Raw genomic sequence first — 15,716 nt, 5'->3', positions numbered from 1 at the left:
GTTAATGGAGGTACGAAACCTGCTGTGGGCCCCCCCAAGCGGAATCTGAACTGCTCATCTGAGCCCGGCCTAAGCCCGGTGTCACACGGGTGTAAGCACATTTATGCACACATTTGGGCTGCATATTCACACAATAAGTGTTGTGTATTTGTGCAAGCACTTCCGTGTTTTAGTGTACTGCTTGTGCACGCAAAAAACATTCAACCATACTCCCATTCATTGAAATGGGCAATTAGTGAAATTTCTTCTATGTGCTCTATCCCTTTGCAGGAAAATAGAGCATGCTGCATATTTTTTTCACATGTGCAAAATACGTTCATTTAAACGAACCCATTGAGCTTAATGGGTTCTATTCACTGTGTATGCAAAATGCTGTGCAAATACACCCGTGTGACACCCATCTAAAAGATTTCAGCTTGTTTTTCAAGGGAATTGTACAGATAACGGGTCACATTGAAGGTGGAAATAAATCTGAAATGATTCATCTTTGTTGGAATTTTTAATGTGACAGAGACCTGGCATTTTAACAGGGGGGTGCAGACTTTTTATATCCACCATAGAACTGGTAAAAGGTGAAGGGGGGAAGAGTAAAAAGTCTCAGTTCATCGTCTGAAAATAACTGCCCATTCTTTCTGATAAAAGGAAGAGAGAATGATAAACTAAACTGAGCAAATGACAGAAAAGCCTAGTGAAAAAAGGCCAGGGGTTACTGAGCCACTTGTATGGTACAGAACAAAGCCGTGAATACATCATATGCTCGGAGGTCAGATTATCAGATGTGATGCTGATGTGAATTTGGGAGAGGTGAAGAACCAATACTCATGTGCCAAATAATGCTGCACTCAATGCACTGAACGGATCTGCTTTTCTTCTGCAATGTAACAAAAGAGCTTTTGCAGCTGGCACTCGTTCTCTGGTGGGTATTAAAAAGGGGGGTGGCAAATGGTGTTTTCTGGTCTGCGCCCCCCTCTCTGGCTGTCGTTTACCTCCTCCTCCTCTCTCCACACCCAAGGACTGGCCAGGAAGGAGTGAATAGCATGCTCCCTACTATCCAAGAGGAGGGGAGGGTGAATCCTTATAGGGTGGGTGGGTGTGTGGCTTGTCCTCTCTGCCTGCCACTCCTATCCTCCCCCCTCTTATACACAAAACACACAATAGACCAACACAAAGAGGACATAAGGTTGATTGCTCCTCCTCTCCTATATAGCATGTAGATTTGTAGGGTGGCATTGCTAAACATGGTCCTGTAAGCCATCAGGCCTTTTCTTTACAGGGAAAATGCAGAATATCCTAGGCTGAGGAGCTGACATTTGTAGGATTACCTTATCAGATCGGGATTGTCTACACCAAAGCCTGCTGTTTGTAGGATTACAAGCTGTCCACTATGGGCAAATGCACTGGGAGATGTACCTTGGTTGGGATCTGCTGCCTGCAGCTGGTGAGTTAAAACAATACCCGGTTTGATGGGATTCTGGGAAATTTTAACAAGCTTAAGACATCATTCCTGAATTTACACTAATTATGCTATCCAAATGACTTCACATCATCCCATTATATCCATATTCCCATGTAAGATTGCAAGCACTTCTAGTTAATCCTGTACAGTCTTCGACTTTCTGTAAATCATCACATTTGCATTATGGACACCTAGGCACATATTGATATTAAGATAATTTTAGATACATTCAAAAAATACTTACATTTTCAATGCCCATGAATTCCATTGGCACGTGTAACACGAAGCATCTGTAAATACGAAAATACATCTGTCTTCAGACCGTGCAGCATTTACATGTGTGCTGAAAATATATCAGTTTTCCTACTGCAAAGCTCCGGCACTCAATCCAGTTGTTTCACACACTGAAATTCATATGTTTAACCAATAAAAAGAATTTAGCCTGCATACATCATATACAATATTTCTACATATAACACAATAGTGACTCCTGACTGACGCCATCTAACACTCCTGCCCCAATATGTTAACTTTGGATATTTATTCAGACTGAGTTTTATGCAGTGACATTTGTCATGAAGTAGAACCCTCATCCCCCACCCCGCCCCCCTCTGAATGTGCACTGTTCTTACTGTATCTCCTAATTTGCCTGTGTACACTTTTCTATGATTTTTAATGCAGAGAGTATTAATGGAACCATTACAGATAATGTATAAGGATATATCTGCAGGTTATAAATATGAATCGTGAGAGATTTCCTGTTTTGTGAATTGACAAATAAGGGCAGATAATTTGGTTCTAGATTTTAGTTAAAATGGGATGCACAGAGTTAAGTGCTTCATTATCCATGTTAGGCAACCTACCATATTCTAGTTACTGGTATTTAGATTTACAAATTAAGACATTGCCTCATGGTCAGAGTGGTAGCTAAGCTTTCCTTCACTATGTTCGCTGTTGACTTGTTGGTGCCCCTCCTGGCACTCAGGGCACATGCCCCTCCAGCACACCTTTAGCTACACCACTGTCTCAGGTAGATGGACATCTTGGTCAGACAATTATCTGGGTCAGTCATTTACAAATGGATATTTTATTCAGATGTGAACAATTTTACAAAAATTTCTCCATCTGGTAAGATAAAACCCTCCTCAAATAAGGCGATAGTGGTGGTCAGTAGCTTTAGCCAATGTGTTTTCTGTTTGATTCTAGCAAAAATGGCTTTTTATCAACCAGGCATCTTCTTCTCTACCATATTTGTTGGGTTTCAGTGAAATTTGAGGGCCAGAACTAGACAACCACATCAGTAGTTTGAAGATATCACCACGTGTGGGACAACATGTTTGTTTCTCCAAGTTGATTCAGCCTTATTGGTACATGTAATATGTGTTGAATAATTTTTCTCAGTGTTAGATGATGTCTTCTAGGCAGTACAGAGACATGTGGTAGAAGTTGTGGTAGCTTCAAGGCCTTAGTGGTATATCGCTCAAAACATTTAAAAACTGCAACTATTTGTAGCTTGGGTTATAATAGTTGCCTTACAGTACTGAGACATTGGATTTTATTCAGAAAAGAGCTTCTTTATGAGGTAAGTGCATCATATTTTCTAAGGAAACTAGAGCGAGCGACACAAACACCTCTAATGCCACTGAAAGTGAACCTGTCACATTGAACATGAGGTCTGATCTGCAGACCGCATGCTATACAGTAGAGCAGAAGGAGATGAGCAGATTATTATATAGTTTTGAGGGAAAGGGTTCAGTAAAACTTGTAATTTCTTCATTCCATCCTTGCTCTGTCTATCCTTAGGAGTCTAGTAGGCGGTCCTATCAGTGATTGACAGTTTTCTTTGTATCAGTATATATACATAGATGGCTGTCAATCACTGATAGGACCAATAGAAAGAACAGGAATTTAAATTATACTGAATCTTTAACAACAAAATTGTAAATCAATCTGCGCAGCTCTTCTTACTCTACAGCTTGATGCCTGCAGAGCTGAATGTACAGTATGTGAGGCTCTCTTTAAAAAGGGAGGAACACTTGTGCTGGCCAACAGTGGTGACAGCGGCACCTACTTACACATTGAAGCCTTCCTGAAAATGTTAGGACCCACCAAAATTAATGACATGCCTATTAGTGGTATTAATCCAAAATCATAATGTGAACTCAACATTAGTTTTGGCCTAGTATGTAACTAGCTCTTTCCACTGGTGACAGCTTTAGGGCTGGTTTTAGAATATTTTGAAGTTTTCCAACTATCTAAGCCAGGGGTGTCAAACTCATTTTCACCGAGGGCCGCATCAGGCTTATGGTGACCTTAAAAGGGACGATTGTAAGGCTGCCTGCAGACCGCCGGGTCGTATCCCGCTGTGAGAATTCTCGCAGCGGGACCCGACCGTTGCCCCTGCAGGAACCAACACAGTACTTACCTGCTCCCGCGGCTCCAGCTCTGTGATCTGCCGGGCAGCCGGCGATGCGCAGAATGGAGCCAGCGGCTGGGGAGTGACATTTCTGAGCGGGGCTCTGCGAGCCCTGCACAGAAATATAGCATGCCGCTATTTATTTTCTACGCGAGATTTCGTGTGGACAAATCGCGGCCGTCTGCATAGGATTCGGTTTTCTAACGCAATCCTATGGCAGCTTCCACAGGCAGAAATTCTGCGGGAAATCCCACAACGGAATTTCCGCCCGTGTGCATGGGCCGCGCAAATACGTGGTGAATGCGCAAGAAACCTATGTATTCACTGCATATTTGCGCACCATTTCAATGGGCCCACATGCGTTCATTTTTGCAAATGCAAATATACAGGCCTAAGCGATTTTCGATAGCGCAAATACGCAGCGTATTTGCGCGACCGAAATACAATTACACCCATGTGAATGAGCCCTAATAGTGACCCTGATAGTGGCCGCAGTAAAAATAATGACCCCCACAGTGGCCCAATTAGTAATATTAACCCCCTCAGTAGTAATACCTCCATAGCAACGTTAACCCCCCCTCAGTAATAATAAGCCCCCCTCCAGTAATAAGTCCCCCCTCAGTAATAATAAGCTCCCCTCAGTAATAGTAATAAGCCCCCCCTCAGCAATAAGAAGCCCCCCTCAGTAACAATGAGAAGCCCCCCCAGTAATGACCCCCCCGTAATAAACCCCCTCAGTAACAATAATAAGCCCCCCCAGTAACAATAATAAGCCCCCCCTCAGTAATGAGCCCCTCCCAGAAATAAGCCCCCTCAGTAACAATAAGGCCCCCCTCAGTAATGACCCCCCCAGTAATAAGCCCTTTCAGTAACAATAATAAGCCCCCCCTCCCCCAACCGATATACTTACCTCCTCCCTGCTGTCAGCGCCGCTCCTCCTCTTCTCGCGCTGACTCCCAGATGCACACTGACATCAGTGTGTGTGCCCGTAACGCTTCCTCCCCGAGTCCTCTCCTGCGGAACTGAAGAGCAGGGGACTCAGGGGAGGAGGATCCTGGCTGCACACTGACGTCAGTGTGTGCCGGGATCAGCGCTGCCGGCGTGATTACCAGCTGGTAATTGCTGCGGGCCACATAACACGAGGCAGCAGGCCGGATTCAGCCCACGGGCCTTGTGTTTGACACGTGATCTAAGCCATTCTTTTAAAAAATAATCATACTAAAAAGTATGCATCATATAGTCCCTAGGAGGGGAAGGTGTAGTGGTGCAGGAATATAGAGGCTATATAGGTAGGTATGTTGTCAAGATACCAACCATTTAATATGCATATTGCAATATGCAAAGTTTGGATACAGGGTTATATAGAGTGACATTTATCATAAAGTAGTAGTATATCCTAGGCTCAATTCACACCACGTTTCCATATAGTTGGAAATATATTTGTGGAATGAAAAAAAAGCTGTCTAGAGATACACTGCATAGTATTCATGGGTATTGTGTACATGGTAAGGCCTTAGTCACACGGGCATTTTTTCCCACGATTAGCGGATCGCATGACGGATGCGCATCCGCAAATCGCGTGACCGGGGCCGAAAAATGGCCCAAAAAACTGCTCCTAGCCGCGTTTCAATAGAAACGGGCCGGAGCTGTCCAGCGCATTGAATTCAATGGAGCCGGCAATACAGCCGGCTCCATTGAAAGCAATTGGCTGCGGGCGATCTCACGATGAATTTTCGGGAAGGGCTTAAAAATATAAGCCCTTCCCGGAAATTCATCCAGAAATGTGTAAAAACAAAAATATATATATATATATATATACACTCACCTGGTCCCGGCAGACGGAGCTCAGCGTGGCCGGCCGGCAGTTCTCCTGAACTGCTCTGAGTAGTATTCAGCAGCCGTGGATTTAAAATCCCCGCCTGCTGAATGAGCTGCCTCTGATTGGTCCCTGCGCTGAGCCAATCAGAGGCAGCACTCACTCACTCATTCATGAATTCATGAATGTGTAAGTGAGAGCTGCCTCTGATTGGTGAGGCTGTGACCAATCAGAGGCAGCTCATTCAGCAGGCGGGGATTTTAAATCCCCGGCTGCTGAATACTACTCAGAGCAGTTCAGGAGAACTGCCGGCCGGCCACAGCTGAACTCCAGCTGCACGGACAAGGTGAGTATATATATTTTTTTTGTTTTTACACATTTCTGGATGAATTTCCGGGAAGGGCTTATATTTTTAAGCCCTTCCTGAAAATTCATCGTGTGATTGCCGGCAGCCCATTGCTTTCAATGGAGCCGGCTGTATTGCCGGCTCCATTGAATTCAATGGGAAAACATCATTCTTCTCTGCCACAGCTGTTACAGCTGTGGCAGAGGAGAATGATTCGTCTACTATATGTTCTCAATGGGGTCAGCGCTGCTGCCGCCGGCCCCATTGAGCGCATATAGAGAAGAGAACAGGAATCGCAGATCGCAGATAGGTGCGATCTGCGATTTCTGTTCTATAATTTATCGGACGAGTGCATAAAAAGCGCTCATGTGTCCGATACCATTGCAAAGCAATGGTTTTATAAAATCGCCGGACGCATGCGCAAATCGCGTGAAAAAACGCCCGTCTGACTGAGCCCGTCTTACTAAGGCTCCTTTCACATTAGCGTTTTGCCTTCATTCGGCCTTTCGGTTTAAAAAAAACCCTGAATACTTTTTTTGCTTCAGTTCCATTTTGTTTCAGTTCTTTTAACTATAAGAAATAAGGGTGCATTCACACTCACAGATCTGAACCTACAATTCCAGCACTGTAAGGCCTCATGTCCATGGGCAGGGTGGGTTCCGTGGGCAGGAGACGTGCCATGGGATTTCACCCTGCCCGCAGCATGACGACATTACGTCCAGTCCAGATGCGTGCGAGTCATCCGTTGTCTCCTCAGTGCATGTCAGCGGGCGCGCTGGCATGTGGGTGGGCCCACCGACCGTCACGCTCCCCGCACATGTGCAGTGGGGATTTTTTTTTTTTAATCCCCTGCCTTCCCATTGGACCTGCAGCACACCCGGAGTGACAGTTCCGAGTGTGCCACAGATCGGACTGCTTCCATTGATTTCAATGGAAGCCATCCCTGCAGGATTCGCGGCAAAACGAAGCATGCTGCGATTTGTTTTCCAGACCGGAAGGTCCGGAAAACAAACCCTCATTCCTTAATTCAGCTGCAGGCGCCAATGATTGTCTATGAGAGGCTTGAACTCCGGTTCATCCACACGGATTCCGGAATTCAAACCCGACCGTGGACATGAGCCCTAAAGCAGCAGTGCTAATGTCTCAACTACCATGCTTGAGAAGACTGAATGCAATAAGGACATACAACCTCCATGCAGATCTTTTTCATAGTCAGTCGTGAATCTTGAATCCTACCATTACAAGGTGTGATGGCTCAGTTGTTAGTACTGCTGCCTTACAGTGCTGGAGTTGTAGGTTCCTAAGTCTGACCAAGGGTGATGGCTGTACTGATTTCCTCAAAAGCTGATGTTGCCCTTGGTGAGATTTGAACCAATGACCCCCTTGGTTCAAAGGCAACAAGGCTAACTACTGAGCCACATTCTTTGAAGAGGCACCACCAAACGAATTGTCTTACAGTTCCCTCCACTTCCCACCGAGTACAAGGCAATTAAAAAATGGATTTTGTGAATGGCTGAGCGCTCAGCCAATCAGATACAGCCCTTTCAGCAAGCAGGGATTTTAAATCCCCGCCTGCTGAAAGAGTTTCAGAGCAGTTCAGGGAGAAAACGCGGCTGGATGCGCCTGAGCCCCGGCAGCTGCGGAGAGCTGAGTATATATATTTTTTTATTTTCTACACATTCTAGGGATGATTTTCAGGGAAGAGATTATATTTAAAGCCCTTCCCCGAAAATCACTGCAGGGGCTGCCAGCATCTCATTGCTTTCAATGAAGCCGGCTGTAGCGCCAGGATATTGGTGGGTCCTCTGCCACAGCTGTGACAGCTGGGGCAGAGGATTTCTTCATCTCTGTTGTCACAGTGTTGAATGATGCGGGGACTCCCTGTGAAATCCTCGGCCACAGCTGTCACAGCTGTGGCAGAGGATCGCCGGCCGCATTGACCACAAGGTGAAACCCCTGGATGTGACAGCATCCAGCGGTTGCACACTTAAAAAATCCTGAATGCTGCAGTTACTTGTGTCTTAAAATCCATTGTCCTATTTTTACTGGTGCAAATTTTTGTGCGCAGGTAAAAATCGGACATGTGACCTCTGCCTTTGAAAAGCATTGGTTCTAATAGATGCGGATCGCAAACGCAAAAAACATGCACAGCAAAAAGCGCCCGTCTGACTGAACCTCAAAAAAGTGAAATAGATTTGCCAGACGGAATGCAACTGTAGGTTTACTTTTTTACAGATCCATCCCAAAAAATTGTACAGTTGTCATTCACTGGCATCCATTTTTTAAAGCATACTGTTCTTTTTAAAGGGAACCTATCATGTCCCCACAATACCATAAACTAATCTATACCAGCAAATATGAAGGAGTAATAGATCGCTGTTTGCAAGCAACAAACTGTAAACAAGCGAATGATCATTTTTATGCCTGCATAAAATGAATAAAAAATTTGTTTGTGGTTCAATCCTTGGACATGTTTACACTGAACGATTATTGTGCAAGTCTTCACAATCCAACAATCTTTAACAATAATCGTTCCGTGTGAAAGCGTCCTAACTAGAGATGAGCGAACGTACTCGGTAAGGCCGATTTCGCAATCGAGCACCGCGATTTTCGAGTACTTCACTACTCGGGTGAAAAGATTCGGGGGGCGCCGTGAGTGAGCGGGGGGTTGCAGAGGGCAGTGGGGGGGAGAGGGAGAGAGCTCCCCCGTTCCGCGCTGCTACCCCCGCTCCACCACGCCACGCCCCGCCCTCCGGCGACCCCCGATCTTTTCACCCGAGTAGTGAAGTACTCGAAAATCGCGGTGCTCGATTGTGAAATCGGCCTTACCGAGTACGTTCGCTCATCTCTAGTCCTAACCTCTTTTTTTAAATCCTGTATATCTATGGTTGATGAGCGGGCAGCTAGCTGGGTAACAGTTAGAATGAGAGCTAGAGGGAAGAGATCCAAGAAGGCTACTCCTGAACTGACACTACTCAACAAGTTTGCAAAGTTGGCAGATAAGGGGATGCCAGTGGGATGTCTGCACCAGTAAGAAGGAGAATAGGAGTGCAGGGCAGGCTAGACAGGTACTGGTAGAGTGAGAAACAATTATTAGGAGGACAGACAGGGCAATCTGCCGCAAAGCCCGGGATCATTGAACAGTGTGTTATTTTCCTGGCGCTCAAGTTTGACACATCGCTGATCGAGTTGACAGATTACTGTGAGGGGCTGGTGAAGATCCAGCAGTCATGGTACACATTGGCACCAATGACAAATTTAAAGGGAGGTGGAAGGTCCTTAAAAACGATTTCAGGGAACTAGGATGTAAACTTAGAGCAAGGACCTATAAAGTAGTATTTTCTGAAATACTACCTGTACCACATGCCACACCAGAAAGGCAGTGGGAGATAAGGGAAGTAAACAAGTGGCTCCAGAATTGGTGTACGAAGGAGGGGTTTGAAGAACTGAGTCGACTATGTGGTTGTCTAGAGTTCTACTGTAGAGATTGGCTGCATCTCAATGTAGAGGGTTCAGCTGTGTGTGTGGGGATGGCTAGAAGGTTGGAGGAGTGTTTAAACTAGGGAAACCAGAGAGAGAGAGAAGGGAAGACAGTATAGACAGTGATCTGGGACTAAGTAATGTAAATGGGGATGGAGTGATGGCAGAGGTTAGTACAGTTAATTGGCAGAACAGTTAACAGGGATGCACTTTAAATAATACATAATCATAACATTCTAAACTGTATGGTGACTAATGCTAGAAGTCTGATCAATAAAGTTGACGACCTGGAAGTAATAATGTCTGAGGAAAACTACAACATAGTGGGAATAACTGAAACCTGGTTGGAGGGAAGCTGTGACTGTGCAGTGAACTTTCAGAGTTACAGTCTGTTTAGAAGGGATAGAAAAAATTGAAAGGGGTAGGGGTTTGTCTTTAAAATTTGAAATCCTGTTTAAAGTCCACATTAAGGGAAGATATATTGGAGGGAGATAAACATGTGGAGTCTCTATGGGAAAAACAATAATATAGGCCATCAAATATAACTGAATTCACTGAAAACCTATTGCTGAAGCGAATAGATGAAGCAGCAAATCACAATGAGATAATTATTATAGGAGACTTTAATTATCTGGATATAAACCGTGAAGCCAAAACCTGTGGATCTCATAAAGGTAACAGGTTCCTGTCACATAACTAAAGATAATTACCTTACCCAATTTGTTCAGGGCCCAACTAGATGGGTGATCATTTTTGTCTTAAAATAAAACAACAGACCTAACAGGATTGGATGTCGTGGAGCACCTGGGAAATGGTGACCAAAATATAATAAATTTGAACTTGTCTTTCAAGAGTGAGTTTTATATGGGAGCTATGAAAATTACTAAACCTAAGAAAGGCAAAGTTTGACAAGCTCAGAGATGTCCTTAACTTTATGGACTAGGATAATGTCCTCAGAAATAATAGTACATCTAATATGTGCATAACCTTACATTTATCAGTGTTAAAAACTTACTGTGAGCAGTTCATAACTTACAAGATTAAAAGGAAAAAAACAATAGGACTCAATAAAGATGTAAAGAGGACAAAAACAGCAAAAAGAAAGTGTTTAAGCTACTACGCCTGGGTTCACACAGGGCAGATTTGCTGTGGTTTTGCCACAGATTGCCATTGCATATCCGCACTGCGGCAAAACCGCTGTGTTTGCAGTGCAATGCAGCACAAATGAGTTTTGGAAAAAAGCTGTTCTCACACGACAGATTTTTTCCACACAGCCGCAGTGCGGAAATGCAACTGCGGCGCGGTATTAAAAGAAGCAGCATGTCCATTCTTCTGTCTTTTCCGCAGCGCTTTTTTGTCCATAGACCTCTATGGATGCAGCTAAATCCGCTGCAAAATGCAAAAAAGTGCTGAGGAAAAAAACGGTTGCGGATTTTTCCGCACGAAAATCCGCAAGCCAAAATTAACCTTTGAAATGGTTTTGCCGCAGAAGCAGTTCTTCTGTGGCAAAACCGCAACGGAAAAAACGTGGCAAAACCGCAACAAATACGCCCTGTGTGAACCCAGCCTAAAAGGCAGCAAAGAAGCACTAAAAACATAAGGAAAAAACTAAATTATGTAAAAAGCAGATACAAGCAGCAAGAGTCCAGACAAAGAGACTAAGGGAAGGCTTAGACGAGTGCAATTTCATTGCGTATTACACTGCAAATGTGTAGCACTGATAAATGTAAGGTTATGCACCTGTCACCATTACACACTATATGGGAAGCTACTGGGAAACACTGACTTAGAAAAGGACTTGGGAATTTCAGTTAAAGGGGTTGTCTCGCGGCAAACCTCAAAATTTTACCTTACCCCATTCCCCCTGTCACCCCCCTGGCATAAAATAGCAAATTAAAGCGGTTTTTAAACCGCTTGCTACTCACCGATCCGATGAAATAAGGACTTTAAAAAATCTTCTCCCAAAGATGGCCGCCGGTCCTTTCCCAGGGATGCACTGCGGTTTTCTCCCATGGTGCACCGCGGGTCTTCTCCCATGGTGCACCATGGGCTCTGTGCGTTCCATTGCCGATTCCAGCCTCCTGATTGGCTGGAATCGGCACACGTGACGGGGCGGAGCTACGATGACGACGAGGTGACCAGCTCTCCGGCACGAGCGACCCCATTCACCAGGCAGAAGACCACACAGCGCAAGCGCGTCTAAAAAAGCAAGAAGACATCAGAATTAGACGGATCCATGGCGACGGGGACGCTAGCAACGGAGCAGGTAAGTGAATAGCTTCTGTATGGCTCATATTTAATGCACGATGTATATTACAAAGTGCATTAATATGGCCATACAGAAGTGTATAACCCCACTTGCTTTCGCGAGACAACCCCTTTAACTGTAAGCTTAACTGAAGCAAGCAGTGTCAGGCAGCTTCTGCCAAGGCAAATAGGATCATACTCGTGGACAGACATAAACCAACGACTAACAAGTGCTCAAAACACTCACCTGCATACCATACTCATAGCCAGATGGAATAAGTATAGAATGTATGAGGTATTAGTTCATATTTTGGCCAAGATACTTAAGCCCACAAGCCTACTTCAAGGGTACTCGTTGTCTCACCGGTCCCTACTCTAACGAAGCAACTAACCCCAGGAAAACCTGCCTGCATGTATGGCGATCGTTCCGACACTGACAACCCCACCCTGGAACCTAGGGACTTGCCTGATCCTAGATGATAAAGGATCTACAGCAAGATACAGTTCACACTACACATAACGAAACCTGCACTGAAACACAGGAACATGACACTGATCACATCAAAACACACTGAACATGCCCGCTCCCTACTTATGTCTGGCCATATGCACAGACACGCAGGAACATGACACTGTTCACACTGAAGATACTGAAAGCTGCACAGACATGCAGGAACATAACACTGTTCACACTGAACAAGGGGAAGACCAGCAGCCTCTAGCAGAGGAGCTGGTATATATGAGCAACAGACCCAGGGGATTGGCTGGCTGGAGCATGCCACACTCAGTGAGCCCAGACCACTCCACACCTGTGGGGCTATGCCACTGAAAACCATTGTGTGGTGCAGAGTGTAAGCTCTCGCCTATGACCTGAAGGTTGCAAGTTCGATCCCCGCATGTATCAGGTAGCCGGCTCAAGGTTGACTCAGCCTTCCATCCTTCCGAGGTCAGTAAAATGAGAACCCAGCTTGGTGGGGGGTAATAAATAATAATTACCTGAAAGCGCTACGGAATAAGTTGGCGCTATACAAATACCATACTATGATTTTGATGTAGTACTACAGATCCCAGCAGCACAGCCTAACACATGCAATGAACGAACAAACTTTCTGGGACCGTCCTTTCAAAAAAAAAAAAAAGGATCTTTCTGGGATCTTTAGCAAATGAAATATCGTTTGTAAGAACGGAAGTGTTTTTGACCAACAGTCAAATAAACGTTTTAGACATGGCAGGCTTCTTTCTAGATGATGGTCTGTCATCAGTTGGCTAAAATGATCATTTATCGTTATTTTTAGACCGACGATGGAACATTTTGTCTGAAAATGTCCATTTTCATCAACTTAAGGTCACCTGCACACTGGCGTGAAAAATCGCATAAGATTTGTGTGTTGTGAGATGCATAAATCCCACACAAATATAAACCCCATTCTTTTGTACGGGTTCATTCACATTTGCAATGTTTTCCCACATGACACCGCGATGCGATGCCAGAAACAGTTTGTAACATGTCCTATGTTTCTATGAGATCGCCCATTGTTTTCAATGGGAGAACTCTGTGATCCTCTGCTGAGACAGTCGCGGAGAGGGATTCCCTTCATCTCCATAGCGATGCAAGGCTGTTTTCACATGAAAACGCCTCACATCCATGGGGCTTTCACATGGTGGCAAACGGATACACTGCCCGATATCGCTCTCTCCAGTGTGAAGGAGCCTTTACTCTAATATGCATGGACACCTTCAGGGCTTGTCTATCAGTACCGTGCGGATTGATTTAGCAGTATTCTTAATGCATCATTATGGGCTTCAACAGAGGACCGAGCTTGCCCCCTTTTTTGCGCGTGTGAAACTCAAAGCTTGTTCATGCGCAAATACGCTGCGTTGTGGCGAACATATTTGCACACATGCTTGTCTGTCGAAGCCCTCAATGTGCACAAAATACAGTACAGAATGTCAATCAAAATTAGTGCACAATAACTTTAAAAAGTGTAACACAAATGTCAATTTAGTGTTTATCATGTATGTTTACGAACTGTAAAATGGTCTTCACTGATATGTTTTCACTTTCGGCCTCCTGCACAAGAGAGAGTCGGACCCTGTGCCCAACCGGTCACCCCGCTTACCTGTCCAGATGCTTCCATATTTATACTGCGGTAGCGCCTCCCGTCGTGCTGTCGCGCTTGCACAGTACAGATCATGCTGCACCATCGATAGGCAATGACGCAGATCCCGCGGCCTTTCTACGATGATGATTGCAAAAGGGCCGCGGGATGGAGGGCTTCCGTTGACTTCAATGGAAGCCGTCCAGGTGGAAAACTGCACAGAAATGGAGCATGCTGCATTTTTTCTGTCGCGAGCGGAAATCACAGTTGATTTCCGCTTATGTGCAAGAAGCAGCGGTTCTCCATAGGAGGCTATGGGAAGTATTTACTGCAGAATCTGGGGGCAGCTGCAAGTCCAAGAATCCGCAAGTCAGATCCGCCCGTGTGCAGGAGCCCTTAAAGTGGTTACACAGTCAAAAGCTGACAATGCTATAAAATAACAAATAGAGTAAGGTCGCCTTCACATCAGTAAAGTCCACCTTTTGTGTGATGAACAGGGCTTTTTTATTGCTGTGTTGACGTATTTAGCGGTACTTCTTCTGCCCCCGCAAGGCATGTTGTTTTGCGTGCAGGACACAAATACACATGGATTGAAATGGCTATTCTGTCTAATGAATTTTTTTTCCTGCGCAGTTATGCAGTTTTTTATGCATCTCCTTGTGTACTGCGCTCGCATTGGCTCACCCCCCCCCCCCCCATTGACTTCTTTGAAGACCTTTGACACGCAAATACGCAGACAGATAGAGCATGTTCTTTTTTTGCACTGCCAAAATGCGCGTGCCAAAATACAGGAAAGGGAACAAACGCATTGAAAGTCAATGAGTTCTATTTACTGCTTATTGTGCGCCATTACACGCAAATACACCTATGTGAAGCCAGCCTTATACTCACATTAGCAATCCCCTGCTTCTCCTGAGCCCCCAGTAGTTCGCCAGGCTCCAGTGATGACATGTCAACACAATATAACACTGTAAGCTTTTAATAAAACATCTCATGAGGCTGGACAACCCCTTTCTTACACATCTGTCATGATGACCCTTTGAAACAAGATTAAATATAATTCTTCCTTGTCAGGGGCTTGTGCCTACACAGTGTGACACTGTCCGCTCAGTGCTGTTAGTATCAATGGTACAGTGATGCCTGGCTGGTAATTTATTCATATATTTCCAGAGGAATAAACAGAGGACCTTCCAAGAAAAGATGTTCCTGAATTGTTATTTAATGGGAAATGCAAGTATTTACTAAAGCAAACATGACAGGATAGATCCTCTTTAAACAACTGGGCCTGCTGGTATATTTAGTACAGGAATGATGTCTCTTATTTTCCAAGCAAAATTTCCAGTCTGCTTTCATTTGGCAGATAGATTCCTGACAATCATTAACAATTACAACTATCTGCATTATATCTCTTGTGACAGATTTCAGATTTTCAAAATATTTTTTGCTTCATTACTTATGAAATCCTATGAATGTAACATTTGTTCATTTAATAGGACAAATACACATGAAGCAATGCACATAAATGAGACTGCTTTTCTGCAGGATCAGTGATGACATTTGTAGATCTCTTGCAAAGTGTGTTCCTATAACTAACAGCATCCCTTTAGTGACACATATTGAAACAATCAAGTTGGCAGCAACTTAACCTATGTATAGCTGGCCATACACATTAGGTAAATGACAGCACAGAAGCCGCTGATTTCAGTGGAATTGTCTGACAAGTTAATGTGTATGGAGGCAGACCCTTGGCATTTGCTATTGGGGGAAAGATGGATTGAGCATGCTGAATTTTAGCATGCGCAATGCTTTATTCTTCTGTGAGATAATAAAGTTTTCTGACAGTGGTTATTCATCTC

At 44.5% G+C, this 15,716-nt stretch overlaps 1 protein-coding gene across 2 annotated transcripts in view; it reads left to right on the top strand.

The window, feature by feature from the left end:
* The first annotated feature begins 1,141 nt into the window (after window positions 1–1,141).
* NKAIN1 (sodium/potassium transporting ATPase interacting 1) overlaps window positions 1,142–15,716 on the top strand; it is a 45,172-nt gene continuing 30,597 nt past the window's right edge. For both annotated transcript variants that reach the window (XM_066572519.1, XM_066572526.1), the window contains exon 1: window positions 1,142–1,438. In XM_066572519.1, coding sequence (XP_066428616.1) covers window positions 1,385–1,438 — 54 coding nt within the window. In that variant the 5' untranslated portion in view covers window positions 1,142–1,384. The remainder of the gene's footprint in view (window positions 1,439–15,716) is intronic.

This window comes from Eleutherodactylus coqui, chromosome 1 (assembly GCF_035609145.1).
Source record: "Eleutherodactylus coqui strain aEleCoq1 chromosome 1, aEleCoq1.hap1, whole genome shotgun sequence".
Taxonomy (NCBI): Eukaryota; Metazoa; Chordata; class Amphibia; order Anura; family Eleutherodactylidae; genus Eleutherodactylus; species Eleutherodactylus coqui.
This window is presented reverse-complemented; position numbering and strand designations above follow the sequence as displayed.